This window comes from Trachypithecus francoisi, unplaced genomic scaffold, assembly GCF_009764315.1.
Source record: "Trachypithecus francoisi isolate TF-2019V2 unplaced genomic scaffold, Tfra_2.0 Lachesis_group20, whole genome shotgun sequence".
Taxonomy (NCBI): Eukaryota; Metazoa; Chordata; class Mammalia; order Primates; family Cercopithecidae; genus Trachypithecus; species Trachypithecus francoisi.
The window spans coordinates 39,981,482-39,995,470 of record NW_022681466.1 but is presented as its reverse complement, the minus strand read 5'-3'; the positions used below and the strand labels follow the sequence as shown (position 1 = coordinate 39,995,470).

The window sequence follows — 13,989 nt, the reverse complement described above, 5'->3', positions numbered from 1 at the left end:
AAAGTCTTTTTCAATGAGAATATATTTTAACTTTTAATTAAAAATGTCCAAACAAAGCCAGGCGCTGTGGCTCATACCTGTAATCCCAGTCCTTTGGGAGGCCAAGGTGGACAGATCACCTCAGGTCAGGAGTTCGACACCAGCCTGGCCAACGTGGTGAAATCCCATCTCTACTAAAAAAAAATAGAAAAATTACCTGGGTGTGGTGGTGGGCGCCTGTAATCCCAGCTACTTGGGAGGCTGACACAGGAGAATTGCTTGAATCTGGGAGACAGAGGTTGCAGTGAGCTGAGACTACATCACTGCACTCCAGCCTGGGTGACAGAGTGAGACTCCATCTCAAAAAATAAAAATAAAAATGTACAAACATCTATCATCTTTAACAACCATCAACAATTTGATAGACTCACTAAAATATTCCAAGTGTGATGACAAATCCAAGCCTATTTATGTGATTTAAATTCAGAAAACTACAGGACATGCTAACTGACTGCAATGAAATGCATTCTGGGCAACAAGTTAAAAATGTCCTCTTTTTTCCACTGCCAGAGGGTACTTCCTATACAGTAAGTTGAAAGACAAAGGCCCCCAAACCAAAATTTTCGAAAAACATCTGTAGCCTGCAAAAGAAAAATATTTCTGACAGAGAAATCCCTCTACATCTCCATCAACGCTGTAGTTTTGTGGGCCCCTAGGCTGTTTAAACACACTTTCCTTCCTTTCTTTTCTCATTTCTTATTCATTCTTATTTCTATTCTTATCTCCTATTTTCTTTCCTTATTTCTTGACTTTGTTTCCTATTGCTTTCACCCAGTTCTGTTTCAGGAGGTGAGTATTCCTTCTACGTACATCTCCAGCCAATCAGATTGTTCCTTTATTTTCAGACGGCAACCCTACCAATGACTGATGCTCAGGTTTAATTTTAGAGTCCTCAGGTCTTAAATAATTCATTAATATTGTTTAAAGGCCCATTTACCCTGCCAGAGAGATTGTTAAAGAGATTCTGGGTTCAGTATCAACTCCATATATGATTGTGTGTTTATAAATATGCTTCATGTTTTACTGTGAAATCGTTATGGTACTACACATATAATCACAATTTTCAAATTCTGCTAATATTTCTTTCCAAATATTAAAATGTAATGCTAACATTTCAAAAGCCATTTAATACATGAAATCTAAGAAAGAAGGAAAAAACTAAACTACAAAACTCACGTATAAATTTTTACTGTTAAAGATAGTTTTAGTTTAAGTAAAAACTCCTAATTTGCTTACCACTGTCTTATAAGATACACCTCTAATATATGACGTTACCAAGCCTGTGTGTATATAAATAGATAACTGGGGAAAGGTCAGCAACTTAATTAATAAGGGCTCTATTTATAATTATGCTATCAAAGCTAATCACCAAGTAAGAGCTAAAAACACTAGTGGAAATTCTATGTCTCATTAACGATGGTGCCAGAAATTTTAATTAAAATAGAACATCTCATTTAAATGATTAGCTTTGATAATTTAAGCATGAATAGAGGTCTAATTTATTAATTTGCTGATCACTGTTAAGATGGTTTATTAAATATCATACATTAATGATCTTTCTGAGAAGCTAGGTCAGAGAAGACAGCAATATTTCTACCTGGTTATACAACACAAGTCATAAGTTATCACCATCTATTTCTAAAGTGACAATAGGCAATAATCAACCAAGATTATAATCTTCAAGATACATCTGAACAATACCTTCCTCTATAAAAGAGAACTTGGGGGAGTCACGATGATTAGACAACAGTATATTGAAACTAAAATTATCAACTAACTTCAAATCTAGAATTGTTTGAAAGAAAAAATGAAAATGGCTCAAAGCGTCTTTGTTGAAAAACCAACACACAGAACAAGAAATAGTTCAAAGCAGACACATCATCAAAACATGTATGTCATCTCTAAGATGATGTAAGTAAATGTCAATTTACTGAAAGCTGATCAAAATAAGTGACCTACTAGCATTCCATTTTTATCAGAAAGCCATTACAGTATCACCACCACAACACAAAAATGAGCCATTTCACAAGCCAACTCTGAGACTTTTACAAAGACACTTTCAAAAAGGATTTTCTATTTATTCCTTATGAGCACTTTTAATCAAACTACTCCATAGTGAAGTGTATCTTAAATGGCAACAGCTTTCCTTTGCACCAGTATCAGCACTGCTACATAATCGTTTTGAGAATTTGTCCCTGAAGATAAAATGACTGAAAAGTATAATGGAAAAAAAAGGTCCCGTTAATAACAAAAACAAAACAAAACCAAAACAAACCACTCTAAGATTATTGGAAATACTCAAGATTTAAATGAAGATCCTACAGATTTTGGAAGAGGAACATTCAAAAAATAAGAAAGAGAGAGAGAGAAAGAAGAGAGAGGCCAGGCGCGGTGGCTCACGCCTGTAATCCCAACACTCTGGGAGGCCGAGGCAGGCGGATCATGAGGTCAAGAGATCGAGACCATGCTGGCTAATATGGTGAAACCCCGTCTCTACTAAAAATACAAAAAAAATTTAGCCAGGCGTGGTGGTGGGCGCCTGTAGTCCCAGCTACTCGGGAGGCTGAGGCAGGAGAATGGTGTGAACCCAGGAGGCGGAGCTTGCAGTGAGCCCAGATAGCAGCGCCACTACACAGCAGTCTGGATGACAGAGCGAGACTCTGTCTCCAAAAACAACAACAACAACAACAACAAAAAGAAGACAGAAAAAGGGAGGGAGGAAAGAAGGAAATAAATTAAATGAGAAGTTTAAAGTATTTGTAAAGATAAAATTTCCCTCAATTTAAGCTACAGGTTTAATGTCATTCAAATAAAAAGCCAAGAAGGGTGTGTAGAGGTGGGACAGAGGAGGAGGAAAGAGTTCATAAAGTTATTCTAAATTTTTTTTAGTAGAAAAACCACAGAATGACCCTCCTCCCCCATCCACCCCATGCCCCACATATAGCAACTGGAAGGAAAAAAGTAATAAGGGAGACTTTACACTACTGGGTTAGAATACCACAAAATCTCAAAAATTAAAACAGTAAAATTCTAGCACAGAAACTTATAGATGAAGAAATACACAAAGTCCAGAAACAGATCACAACATGTAATGAAGAAATGCATCTTACTCAGAGGTTAGATTATTAAATTATCATGCAAAGTGAAAAATCCCACACAGATAAAAATTACCTTTGAAAAATCCTTAATCATGCCAAAATTACTAAAAACTGAACTTCTGGAAGCTCAGAGGTCAAGAATTAACTTCTGTTGTTTGTCTCTGCATTTCATTTTTCACTACCCCCAACCCTTGGAGCAAGTATGATACAATGCTATTGCAAAGAATTTGGAAAGCGACATCTATTTAATGAGAATGTAATACTTCCAAAAAGACAGGAAGACAACTGGCTAAACGTCTGGAGAAAATGTAAACCCTAATCCCAAGCTTACACTGGCATTTAAAATCAAATTGGAGGAATTTATTAATCTATTGGCAATCAGGGATGGTCTACTGCCTGGCTCAGGAGGAGATGGCATTTTGCCCTTTGTTGTCCTCCTCATCCCATCATACCTGTAAGGACCGGAAGTGGGAAAGGGTGCAGGCAGTACTGCCGGATCACAGTGTCCAATCTTAGCCAAGTAGCCAAGGACTATGGCTTTTGCTGCATTTGAGGTGGGTAAGGAAAACCCATGGAGTTAAGCCTTAATTACATCTACATGAGAATAGTCTAAAAATTGAAAGTAGCAAAAAATGTTACAGAATGGGACTAAGATCCCAATCAGTGATGATATAGGTGGGCACAGCAATTGCAGGAACAGCAGAGATAAATTGTTTCAAGTTTCCCCAACAAATAATCTCCCTCCATTAACGGATCATACATTCACATCTATAAATGCTAGGAAAGGCTAAACGTTATAGTAGGTATCTTTGTATAGGGAAATTATAAATAATTTCTCTAACTTCTACATTTCTGTGCTGGCCATGTATTTCATTTGTCACAAGAAAATCAAAATTACTATAAAGAGAAAAAACAAGTGAAACATAACGTAACCAACCATCTCCATTTAAGTGAACTGTTAACTAACATCCAGATATCATCCCACAAGATTAATCTACTAAGTTTTCTGGGAAAAAAAAGAATCCATAATGGGAGGGAAAAGACTTTTTTCTCTGTTGTTAACATTAAAGAAATTATTTTAAAAGGTTGGAAATAAACAGCAAGCACATCAATCACTCACTTTGTGAGATGATTCATGCAAAAGCATTTTGAACAAACTAAAGTTACCCTAATACACCGAAAATGTGAAAATCTGCAATATGCTAAAAAAAATTATCTTTGTTAAATAAATTTTTCAGTGTTGTAAGTGAATCATTTGTGAATCTCATGCATCAAAATAAAACTAACCAAATGTTTTTGCAAAAGTAAATTTCACTCTAAGAACCCACTGACCATGAAAGGTACTTATTCACACACACACACAGATAACAGAAATATCAAACATTAAGAGCACCAAGGTACAAAAAACTTAAATTCCAAAATTAAGGCCCATGTAAAAAGATCAATGACTAAAGTAGATTATTCAATATGAACTATTATTTAGTAAAGTGCAAACTTCATAAAACCTATAAAAACTTTGGCACACAGTTCCCCCTCATATTATGAACTCGTTTGGCAGGTTAAATAAAAACATCATAAGTGATATCAGCGAGAACGGCAGAGTGAGAAACTCCAAAGTCCAGTCCTCCATAAAAACAGAAAAAAATTGGCAAAAGCTGTAATAATCCATTTTTTAGGAACCTAGAAACCTAAGTAAAAGCTTGTAGCAACCAGAAAAACAACCAAGAATTAAGCAAGAAGAAGAAATAAAAGGCATCCAGATTGGAAAGGAAGAATGAAACTATTTTTACTTGTAGATGACATTATCTTCCATATAAAAAAGCCTAAGATATCTACAAAAAAATCTATTAGTTAATAGAGTTCAGCAAGATTGCAGATACATAATCAATATACCATCGTGTTTTTAAACACTAGCAATGAACAATCCAAAAATGAAATTAAGAAAACAATTCCACTTACGATAGCATGAAAAAGAATAAAATGCTTAGGAATAAATTTAACAAAAGAAGTGCAAGACTTATACTTGGAAAATTACAAAATACTGTCAAAAGAAATTTTAAGAGACCTGAACAAACAGAAAGATGTCCCATGTTCAGGTACTCGAAGACTTAATATTGTTAAGGTGGCAATACTCCCCCAATTAATCTACAGATTTAAAGCAATTCTTTCTTTAAATGTCAGCTGGCTTTTTTTCTGCAGAAATTGGCAAGCTGATCCTAAACCTCACATGAGAAAATTCAAGGAACCCAGAATAAACAAAACAATCTTCCAAAAGAACAAAATGTAAGGACTCATACTTCCAATTGCAAAACTTACTACAGTACTACAGTGTACAATACAGTGTGGTACTGGCAGAAAGACACACACACAGATAAATGGAATACAATGGAGAATCCAGAAATAAACCCGGCATCTACAGCCAATGATTTTTGACAATGTTGCCAAGACTATTCAATGCGGGAAAGAAGAGTCTTTTCAAAAACGATGCTGAGAAAACTGGCCACATGCAAAAGAATGAATTTGATACCCACCTCACACAATATACAAAAATTAACTCAAAATGGACCAAAGAACTAAGAACCAAGTGTAAGAGGTAAAACTATAAAAAGAAAATGTAAAAGTAAATCTTTGCAATCTTGGATTAGGCCAGGGTTTCTTGGATATGACACCAAAAGCATAAGCAGCCAAAGAAAAAATTTATAAATTGTAGTTTAGCATCAAAGGACACTATCAAGAAAGTGAAAAAACCCACAGAGTGAGAGAAATAATTGCAAATCATATATGAGATTAAGAGTCTGTACCAGAATATATATTTTTAAAACTCTTATATGAATAGACATTTCTCCCCAAAAAAGATACAAATGATCAAGAAGCACATGCAAAGATGTCAACATCATCAGTAATTACGGAAATGCAAATCAAAACTACAATGAGGGCTGGCTGCGGTGGCTCATGCCTGTAATCCCAGCACTTTGGGAGGCTGAGGATGGATCACCTGAGGTCAGGAGTTTGAGACCAGCCTGGCCAATATTGTGAAACTCCGTCTCTACTAAAAATAAAAAAATAAAAAATAAAAAAAATTAGCTGGGTGTGGTGGTGGGCGCCAGTAGTCCCAGCTACTCAGGAGGCTAAGGCAAGAGAATTGCTTGAACCTAGAAGGCGGAGGTTGCAGTGAGCCAAGATCGCGCCACTGCGCTCCAGTCTGGGTGACAGAGTAAGACTCCGTGTCAAAAACCAAACAAACAAACAAAAACACCACAATGAGATCCTACTACACACCCATTAGGATGGTTATAATTTTTTTACAAAGCGAGTATATAGAGAGATTGGAATCCTCTTACATAGCTGTGGGAATATAAATGTACAGAGAACAAAGTTTGCAATTCCTCAAAAGGTTAAACACAGACTTACTACATCACCCAAGAACTCCACTCCTAGGTTACAGTGTGGATGCACTTCAAAAGCCAGATGTAAAAGGCCACATAATGTATGATTCAATTTTTATGAAATGTCTCCATAGACACAGAAAGTAGACTGGGGATTACTAGGCACTGAGAGTGGGGATATCGGGGTGTAACTGCTTAACAGTTATGGGGTTTCTTTTATGGGTGATGAAATGTCCTAGAATTAGACAGTAGTGATGACTGTATAACATTGTGAATATACTAAAATCCACCAATTGTACAATTTAAAATGGCTAAAATGGTGAATTTTATTATAAACAGCTAAAACATCACTTAACTGAAAATTACATTACTGCTCAGTTGTAAAACAACTGTTCATTATAATCTGAAAGACTGTTAGATGTGTACCAAATTTTTGTAAAGTATGGTTCCAAAATTCTAGATCCTGACAATACATATATGTAGATAGATACCAATTCATCTTTATTATGCTTCTAACTTACTTTAAGAGCCTAAAATCACAGTAAGTTGTTTTAGTGACAGCTATGCAGAATGAACCAATCAATGAATACTGGGACAATTTGAAGAGACTGCCTCTAAATCCCTACAAATAAGACACACAGTTTTCCCTATGAATCTTGACTTTTAATTAGCATCTATAGCAGACAACTTGTAAAATGTGAATCAATTATTTCTAATGGCCTCTAGACATCATTCTGAAACTGCCAAAATGAAGCTAATATCAAAAAAGTATTTTTCATATATAAAAATTAGAAATGTTTATCCCGATTTATGATGTCTCTGTCTGATATGACTACAACCAGCTTTACACATTCTTATCTTTAATCACTGTAAATTTAATGGGATCAGCTAGACATTTTTATAGCCTACACCACACGGTACTGCTTTGGAAGTTTTATAACCTGGAATTACTACGTTTTTCATAGCAATAAAAGTCCATGAAGATGCTCTTTAGAAATATCTAAGTTTATTTTATTTTATTTTATTTATTTTATTATTTTATTTTATTTTATTTTATTTTGAGATGGAGTCTCACTGTCGCCCAGGCTGGTGTGCAGTGGCACATCTTAGCTCACTGCAAGCTCCGCCTCCCAGGTTCACGCCATTCTCCTGCCTCAGCCTCCTGAGTAGCTGGGACTACAGGCGCCTGCCACCACGCCCGGCTAATTTTTCCTATTTTTAGTAGAGATGGGGTTTTCACTGTGTTAGCCAGGATGGTCTCGATCTCCTGATCTCGTGATCCACCCACCTCGGCCTCCCAAAGTGCTGGGATTACAGGCCTGAGCCACTGTGCCCAGCAGCAATATCTAAATATTTTAAGATAAAATTCAGTTTACCTCAAAATGCTTAGTTTAGCAGAGTCAATTTTATGTTAAAAACCCGCAAATTCTGATATTTGGGAATCAGAGTACCTCAGTCTAACAAAGCACCAGGCTGAGTGGCAGGAGAAGGAGCACAGAACTTGGAGCTGGCACTGGCTGAAAAGCCGGCATCTTTGGAAAGCTCTCGTTAACAAATGTATAATTAACACGTAACTTAAATCAAAAAGATGAATCACTAAAAGCCATTTCCTCAGATTAAAAAAAGACAAAGCTCCTTGAATAGAGTCCTCAGATAGTCAATATTTTCTTTAAACAGCAATAAAAGACTTTTAAGGGGCTTCATGTTTCAACAGTAGTGTCCATTTTACAAAATCTGAAATACAATAGGAGGGTGGCAATTAAAATAATTCCCAAGAAAGGATTATCTTTAATACACTATTACATTCAATAAGATCTGTGCCTTCCTATCATCAATCGATAAATACTGCTATTTTTCACAATCAACTAATAACAAAAGGAAAATAAGAAGACATTTACCTCTTCCAAGCTAGGGAGCGAAGAAGAAGATACTGTTCGAGATGACAATGGGTGAAATGGCTCTTGACCAATAGCATGTTGATGATTCTGTATTTGTACAAAAGGGTTCTGCGGTGGCCTGTGAGGCAATGGAGGTAGGCCATAGGGAAAACCTGGCCCCATTAGGTGATTCTGTTGCAAGTTAGCAAAAGTCCATGCTCCATCAGGTGCCAGGTATTTCAAGGGAGGAGGGGCAAGGTGTTCAGATGGCAATGAGAAAGGTGAGCTGAATATCTGGGGTGGGAGGCGCTGCGGAAATGCTGGGTTGCTGGCTACTTCAATGTCTCTGCTGTTATCATTAAAGTTAGAAAAGTGGCTACTGTGGTCTGTACTGGATGGGGGAGATGGGACTGCTGGTGGGCTTCTAGTCTGTACTTGTCTATATTGCAAAAGTCTTGATTGAGGTGGTGGCATTTCAGCTAGTTCCCGTGTTTCACTTTGATCACGATGAGACAGTTCTCTGATTAAGTCTTGAAACCTACAGGAAAACAATAAAATATGAGGAGAAAACAAAAGGCTCCATCACATTAAGGAAAGCTTAGTCAACTATACATGTATTTTCAACAAACAAAATCATAGTACTAATAACTAGAACTGGCATTAATTCATCTCAGATGTAAGCATTAGCACTCAACAGATGCTGAGATGAAGATATTGAATATGCTCAATTACCTGATTTCTTTCTGTTCCCATTGTATTAAAAACATGTCCTTGTCTCTATATGTCTTTGACAACTGGAAGTTATAAAAGGTCACCATGATGGTGGACCTTGTTCAGAAGGGATTAGGAAACACTTCAGAGCATTCATGTGACACTGGCCATAAAAACAAGCTTACAGTTAGGACCAAACACTCATATGTAGCTGGAATTATAGGAACGTAGAATTCTGTGCCACCAGAAAAATAATTAATGATATAATTTTTAGCTTTTAACCACGAATTTACTCCTGTCTTTATTCATTCTTTCCAAGTATTACTACTAAATAAAAAACCCGCTCATAGTGATGGTGTTTCTCCTGCAGAAAAGACCACAAAGCAAAGGAACAAGTTAATTTCCAATCCATAGTAGATCATCCATGCCTAAATTTGTACAAGAGTTACTTCTAAATGAGTTTTCTGTATTTTAGAGCCAATCAAGAGGACTGTGTAGCATGTGCTTAGAAGGCCAGCATCCAATTTCTCTGAGGCAATATTCCAGCTTGAAGCTAAAAGAACTACAGTCAAAAAAGAGAACAGTGAGGGGGTCGCATTCCAGAGGCTATTTTCAGTTGGCTGGAATACCTTGAGTATGTGGTCTCCACTTCATCTTCGGCACTGCTGGTGAGCTTCCAGTCTGCCCGCACTGGCGGCTGATGTAATCCCAGGGGCGGCTGAGGAAGATGCTGGAGGTGAGGATGGTGATGGTGTGGGTATGGAACGCTGCCCTGACTGAGAAAGGCATGATGCTCACTCCACTGCTGGAACCGTGCCTGCTGCTGTCTTAATGTTTCCAGAGCGACACTCCCATGTATACGATCTGCAAAAATATTTGTGAAAATTTTTTTTATGAATTTGGGGTTTCAAGTTCATTATTTAAAGTTTTTACTAACATATTTTCTCCACAAAGACAAAGAAAGAGCTACAAATTCGGTTTTAGAAAGAAATAAATGTTTTCTAAATTTGTCAGAAATCAGTTATGGTGATGATGACAACTTACATAATGATGATCCTGACATCCACTGGATACTATCATACAGCATTTAGAACTAGTTTCTGATTATCACACTAAATGGGGAGTTTTTGCTAGCATTATTTGAAGAAATGATTCAATCTTAACCCAAAATGATACTGTACATACAGTCCATGTCATTTTAAGTAACTAATCTCTGAATTTTCACATCTGGCGATAATAGAACTTACCTAAAGCCTCCCCTATAGGTAATCCTGGGGGGTTCTCATCAATGAAGCTATTCAGATGCGAAGGAAGAATGGGGCCGGGTTGTGTAATGGCTCTCAGAGGACTGTGGCCTTCTTGCAGCATGGGAGGGGGCTGCTGCTCCGAAATCACAGCCTCTGCAGGAGGAGACTGTGGCCGATGAGCAACTGCATTATTAAAAAAAGCATTGTTGGGTCCTGCCTGATATGCAGGAGAAAGCTGAGGAGGCGGCTGCTGAGGCTGCTGATTCAACTGACTTTGCTGCTGGACTACCTGATTTGGCTGAGGTGGCATCTGATTTGGTTGTTCAGGCAAATTATTCTGCTGCTGATTTAACAAGGTGTGCTGCTGTGGAATTGGAAAGGGTGGTCTTGGTAGCTGGGGAAGGGGATGAAAATGGCGATTAGGGATTGCATACTGTGCATGGGGAGCAGGAAGGGGAAGATTTATGTGTCTTGGGTTGAGATTATCTTTGCGAGGAAATTTGGTACTGGGATAAGCAACACTAGGACGTGATTCAGGACTTCTGTTCTGTGAATTTGATTCCAAATCAACCTAGAAAAAAATAAGAAGCCTTTTTTAACTGCAGAAGATTCGAATTCAGTTGCTCTCCACCTTTTCCCAACCCTAACACATCTAAAGGATATGATACATTGACATCTTCCAGCAGGAGAGCTGAGTGCTCAATTATTTACTTCCTCACAATTAAATAAAGGAAAATTTTTTTAAATTTAAAAAGATGACACAGAAAAAAACAGCATATTAAATGTGAGTCATAAGAAAACATACTGCCATTTTATTAGCATATCTACTTTAATTCCTTTCAGGGCATTATTTTTAATTTCACACTTTCTTCCTTAGAAAGATGGTCATTTATTTCATTCTGATATAAATCATTAAAATGTGTTTTCCTTCTGATTTTATGGTGGTTTTTTTTTTTTTTTTTCTTGGAGACAGGCACCATCGTGGCTCACTGCAATCTCTGCCTCCTGGATTCAAGCAATTCTCCTGCCTCAGCCTCCCAAGTAGCTGGGATTACAGGCATGCGCCACTACACCCAACTAATTTTTGTATTTTTAGTAGAGATGGAGTTTCACCAAGTTGGCCAGGCCTGGTCTCAAACTCCTGTCCTCAGGTGATCTGCCTGCCTCGGCCTCCCAAAGTGCTAGTACTACAGGCGTGAGCCACTGCACCCAGACTGGTTTTATTGTTTTTATACATCTATTTCCTTAAAAATATCTATGTTAATAAAAAGATGCATCTCAATTTAAACAACTTTGAAATGAACAAACAAGTACTATACCACTTTTGTATATAACTAGTTTGGTTGTCAATTTTTCCATTACATATTGACATTCTTTCTTTAACATTTATTGTGGCCAAACAATACACTGTACCTGGTGTTGGAAATTAAAAATAGGCAATAATAAGACAGCCTAGCCATCAAGAGCCTAGTGCAGGGGTCTATATACCATGCCCCCACTCCAATGCCATTTCCAGCTCACCAGATTTTGTAAATAAGGTTTTCTTGGAACACAGCCACATTCATTTGTTTACATATTGCCTGTAGCTGCTTGTGCATTGTAAGGATAGAGCAGAGCAGCTACAACAGAGACCATGTGGTCCCCAAGGCTAAGATTTACTGTCTGGCTTTTTACAGAAGAAGGTTGCTGACCCCTGGCCTAGAGTACAGTAGAAGATAACAATATGTAAACATATCACCAGAGGTACTATAAGAGGATGCAACTGTAGTGCCTGAGAAAATTAAGGAAGGTTTCACAGAGGTCAAGACATTTGAGTTGAATCTTACAAAAAGAGGTGGACTATTCCGAGGAGGGAAGGACATTCCAGGTAAAGGTAACAGTTTATGCAAAGGTTGAAGAAAGGAAAAGTCTGGCAGATTTGGAGAGCATGGGAAGTTTTGTATACGCAGAGCTATAACTTCACTTGTTTATATATTAGTTTTCCCTTTTTAACATCAGAGGAAACTACAAGAGCCCAATCACATGAGACCCCGAATTATTCAATTCTGAGTAACTGTTTTTTAATTCCATAAACTGTGGTAACTACAAAAGGTTTTTAAGCTGGGGAGTGTTGTCATCCTTCTGAAATGTAAGTTTGATCATAAGTGATGACAATGTGAAAAATAAAATATAAGATGGAAAGCGACAATTTTCTTTTTCCAGCTCTCTCAAAACACTCCATGCATTGATTGGAGTGTAAATAAATTTGGCACGTCAATCTCCTTACAAGTTTCACTGATGAGCTAGTGACTGAGGATTGCAGAGCACTTGCCTCACCCAAGGCTCTTGAATTAGACACAGAACTGACCACTCCCAAAAAATAGAACAAGCAGCTTATTCCTGAACTGCAGTTGGGGTACATTTGGTGACCAACCTGTTGCAACAAATGGTCGCGATGCAAATCGCGTGCCAGTTGCATCCTCATCTCTAATCTAGCGCAAATGGATTGCCATTAAATTTGGCCAATTTTAGGCCCTTAAAATTACTTAGTATATACAAATTATCTAGAAAAAGAAGTGAGAAGCATGACAATTCTATTTCAGTCTTCCCAAGAATGCAATAGCTGCTCTTCAGATGTCTCAGAACCTGATTAAGGTTCTTCATAAACAAACATTTTCCTCCATAAATCTCCATCCTTTCAATGACTAAAATTATATTCACCTGGGATATACTTTTTTTCCAGAAGATATTGTTGATATGCATACTCTGGTCACATGAGGGAGGTCATAATCAGATGTCAAGGTTGTTTATGAATAAGCTGCTATCTTAATTGTCTCTATCACTTCTGACCTTGACATAGAAAGAAAGCTAGGTCTGTGTCTCAGAAATTTAGATCAGGACTGTGCTACTCTATAATACTACAATCGGCTCCCTAAGCAAGGTAGAGGACGGTAAGGGCTGAATAAGCCTGCATCTGCTACTATCAGAATCAGATTCTCCTCTATCATTTTCCTCTTAATACTAAGGAGGCACTGAGTCGAAAGAGCCAGGACTAGTTCTTTTATTTTTCCTGGGCCCCAAGACAAAGCATCAGGGTGGGAGAGAAAATGAAACATGTTTTCAGGTTACCTAGCTCTCTAACAGGGAGAATTCTAACAGAAATTTTAAAACGAGGACATGAGAGACACTTAGCTATCTTGGCTTCAGTTGCTCTGAGAGCATCTAAGACTCGTGTGATTGGTTTCGTCCCAAAGCTGCCTCTGACTATATGTGCTGCTGGTGCAGGTGCACCAGTTTGACATGCCCCTCATTCTCTCTCTGCACCACTTCCCAAACACATACCACTTCTGCTTTCACTGCAGCCCCCGCTTATCTATCAGGAGGTTCCCTTGGCTGCCTCATTTGTACTGCAGCCCCTCCAGAAGGTACTGAATCCTTCCAGATATAGAAGCTGTGAGTAAAGAGATGCTTATGTGATATAAGTAAATGAAGAAAGAGAATAGCTGCTTAAATAAAACTAGGCTGAGGTTGGAGATACAGATTTGGAAGTCGGTATCATGAAGTGGATACTTAAAATTATGGTTCGGACTGGTTTATAGTAAGAAACCATAGAATGCAAGACAGGTGGGACAAGGACAGAACTCTGGGAAAT

General features: G+C 37.7%; 1 protein-coding gene across 6 annotated transcripts in view; it reads right to left on the bottom strand.

Moving 5' to 3' along the window:
* Window positions 1–13,989, bottom strand: part of HELZ (helicase with zinc finger) — a 194,101-nt gene that overhangs the window by 27,616 nt on the left and 152,496 nt on the right. For all 6 annotated transcript variants that reach the window (XM_033183899.1, XM_033183898.1, XM_033183902.1 and 3 more), the window contains 3 exons: window positions 10,359–10,929; window positions 9,741–9,975; window positions 8,422–8,938 (listed from right to left, as the gene is read on the bottom strand). In XM_033183899.1, the coding sequence (XP_033039790.1) occupies window positions 8,422–8,938; window positions 9,741–9,975; window positions 10,359–10,929 (1,323 nt within the window). The remainder of the gene's footprint in view (window positions 1–8,421; window positions 8,939–9,740; window positions 9,976–10,358; window positions 10,930–13,989) is intronic.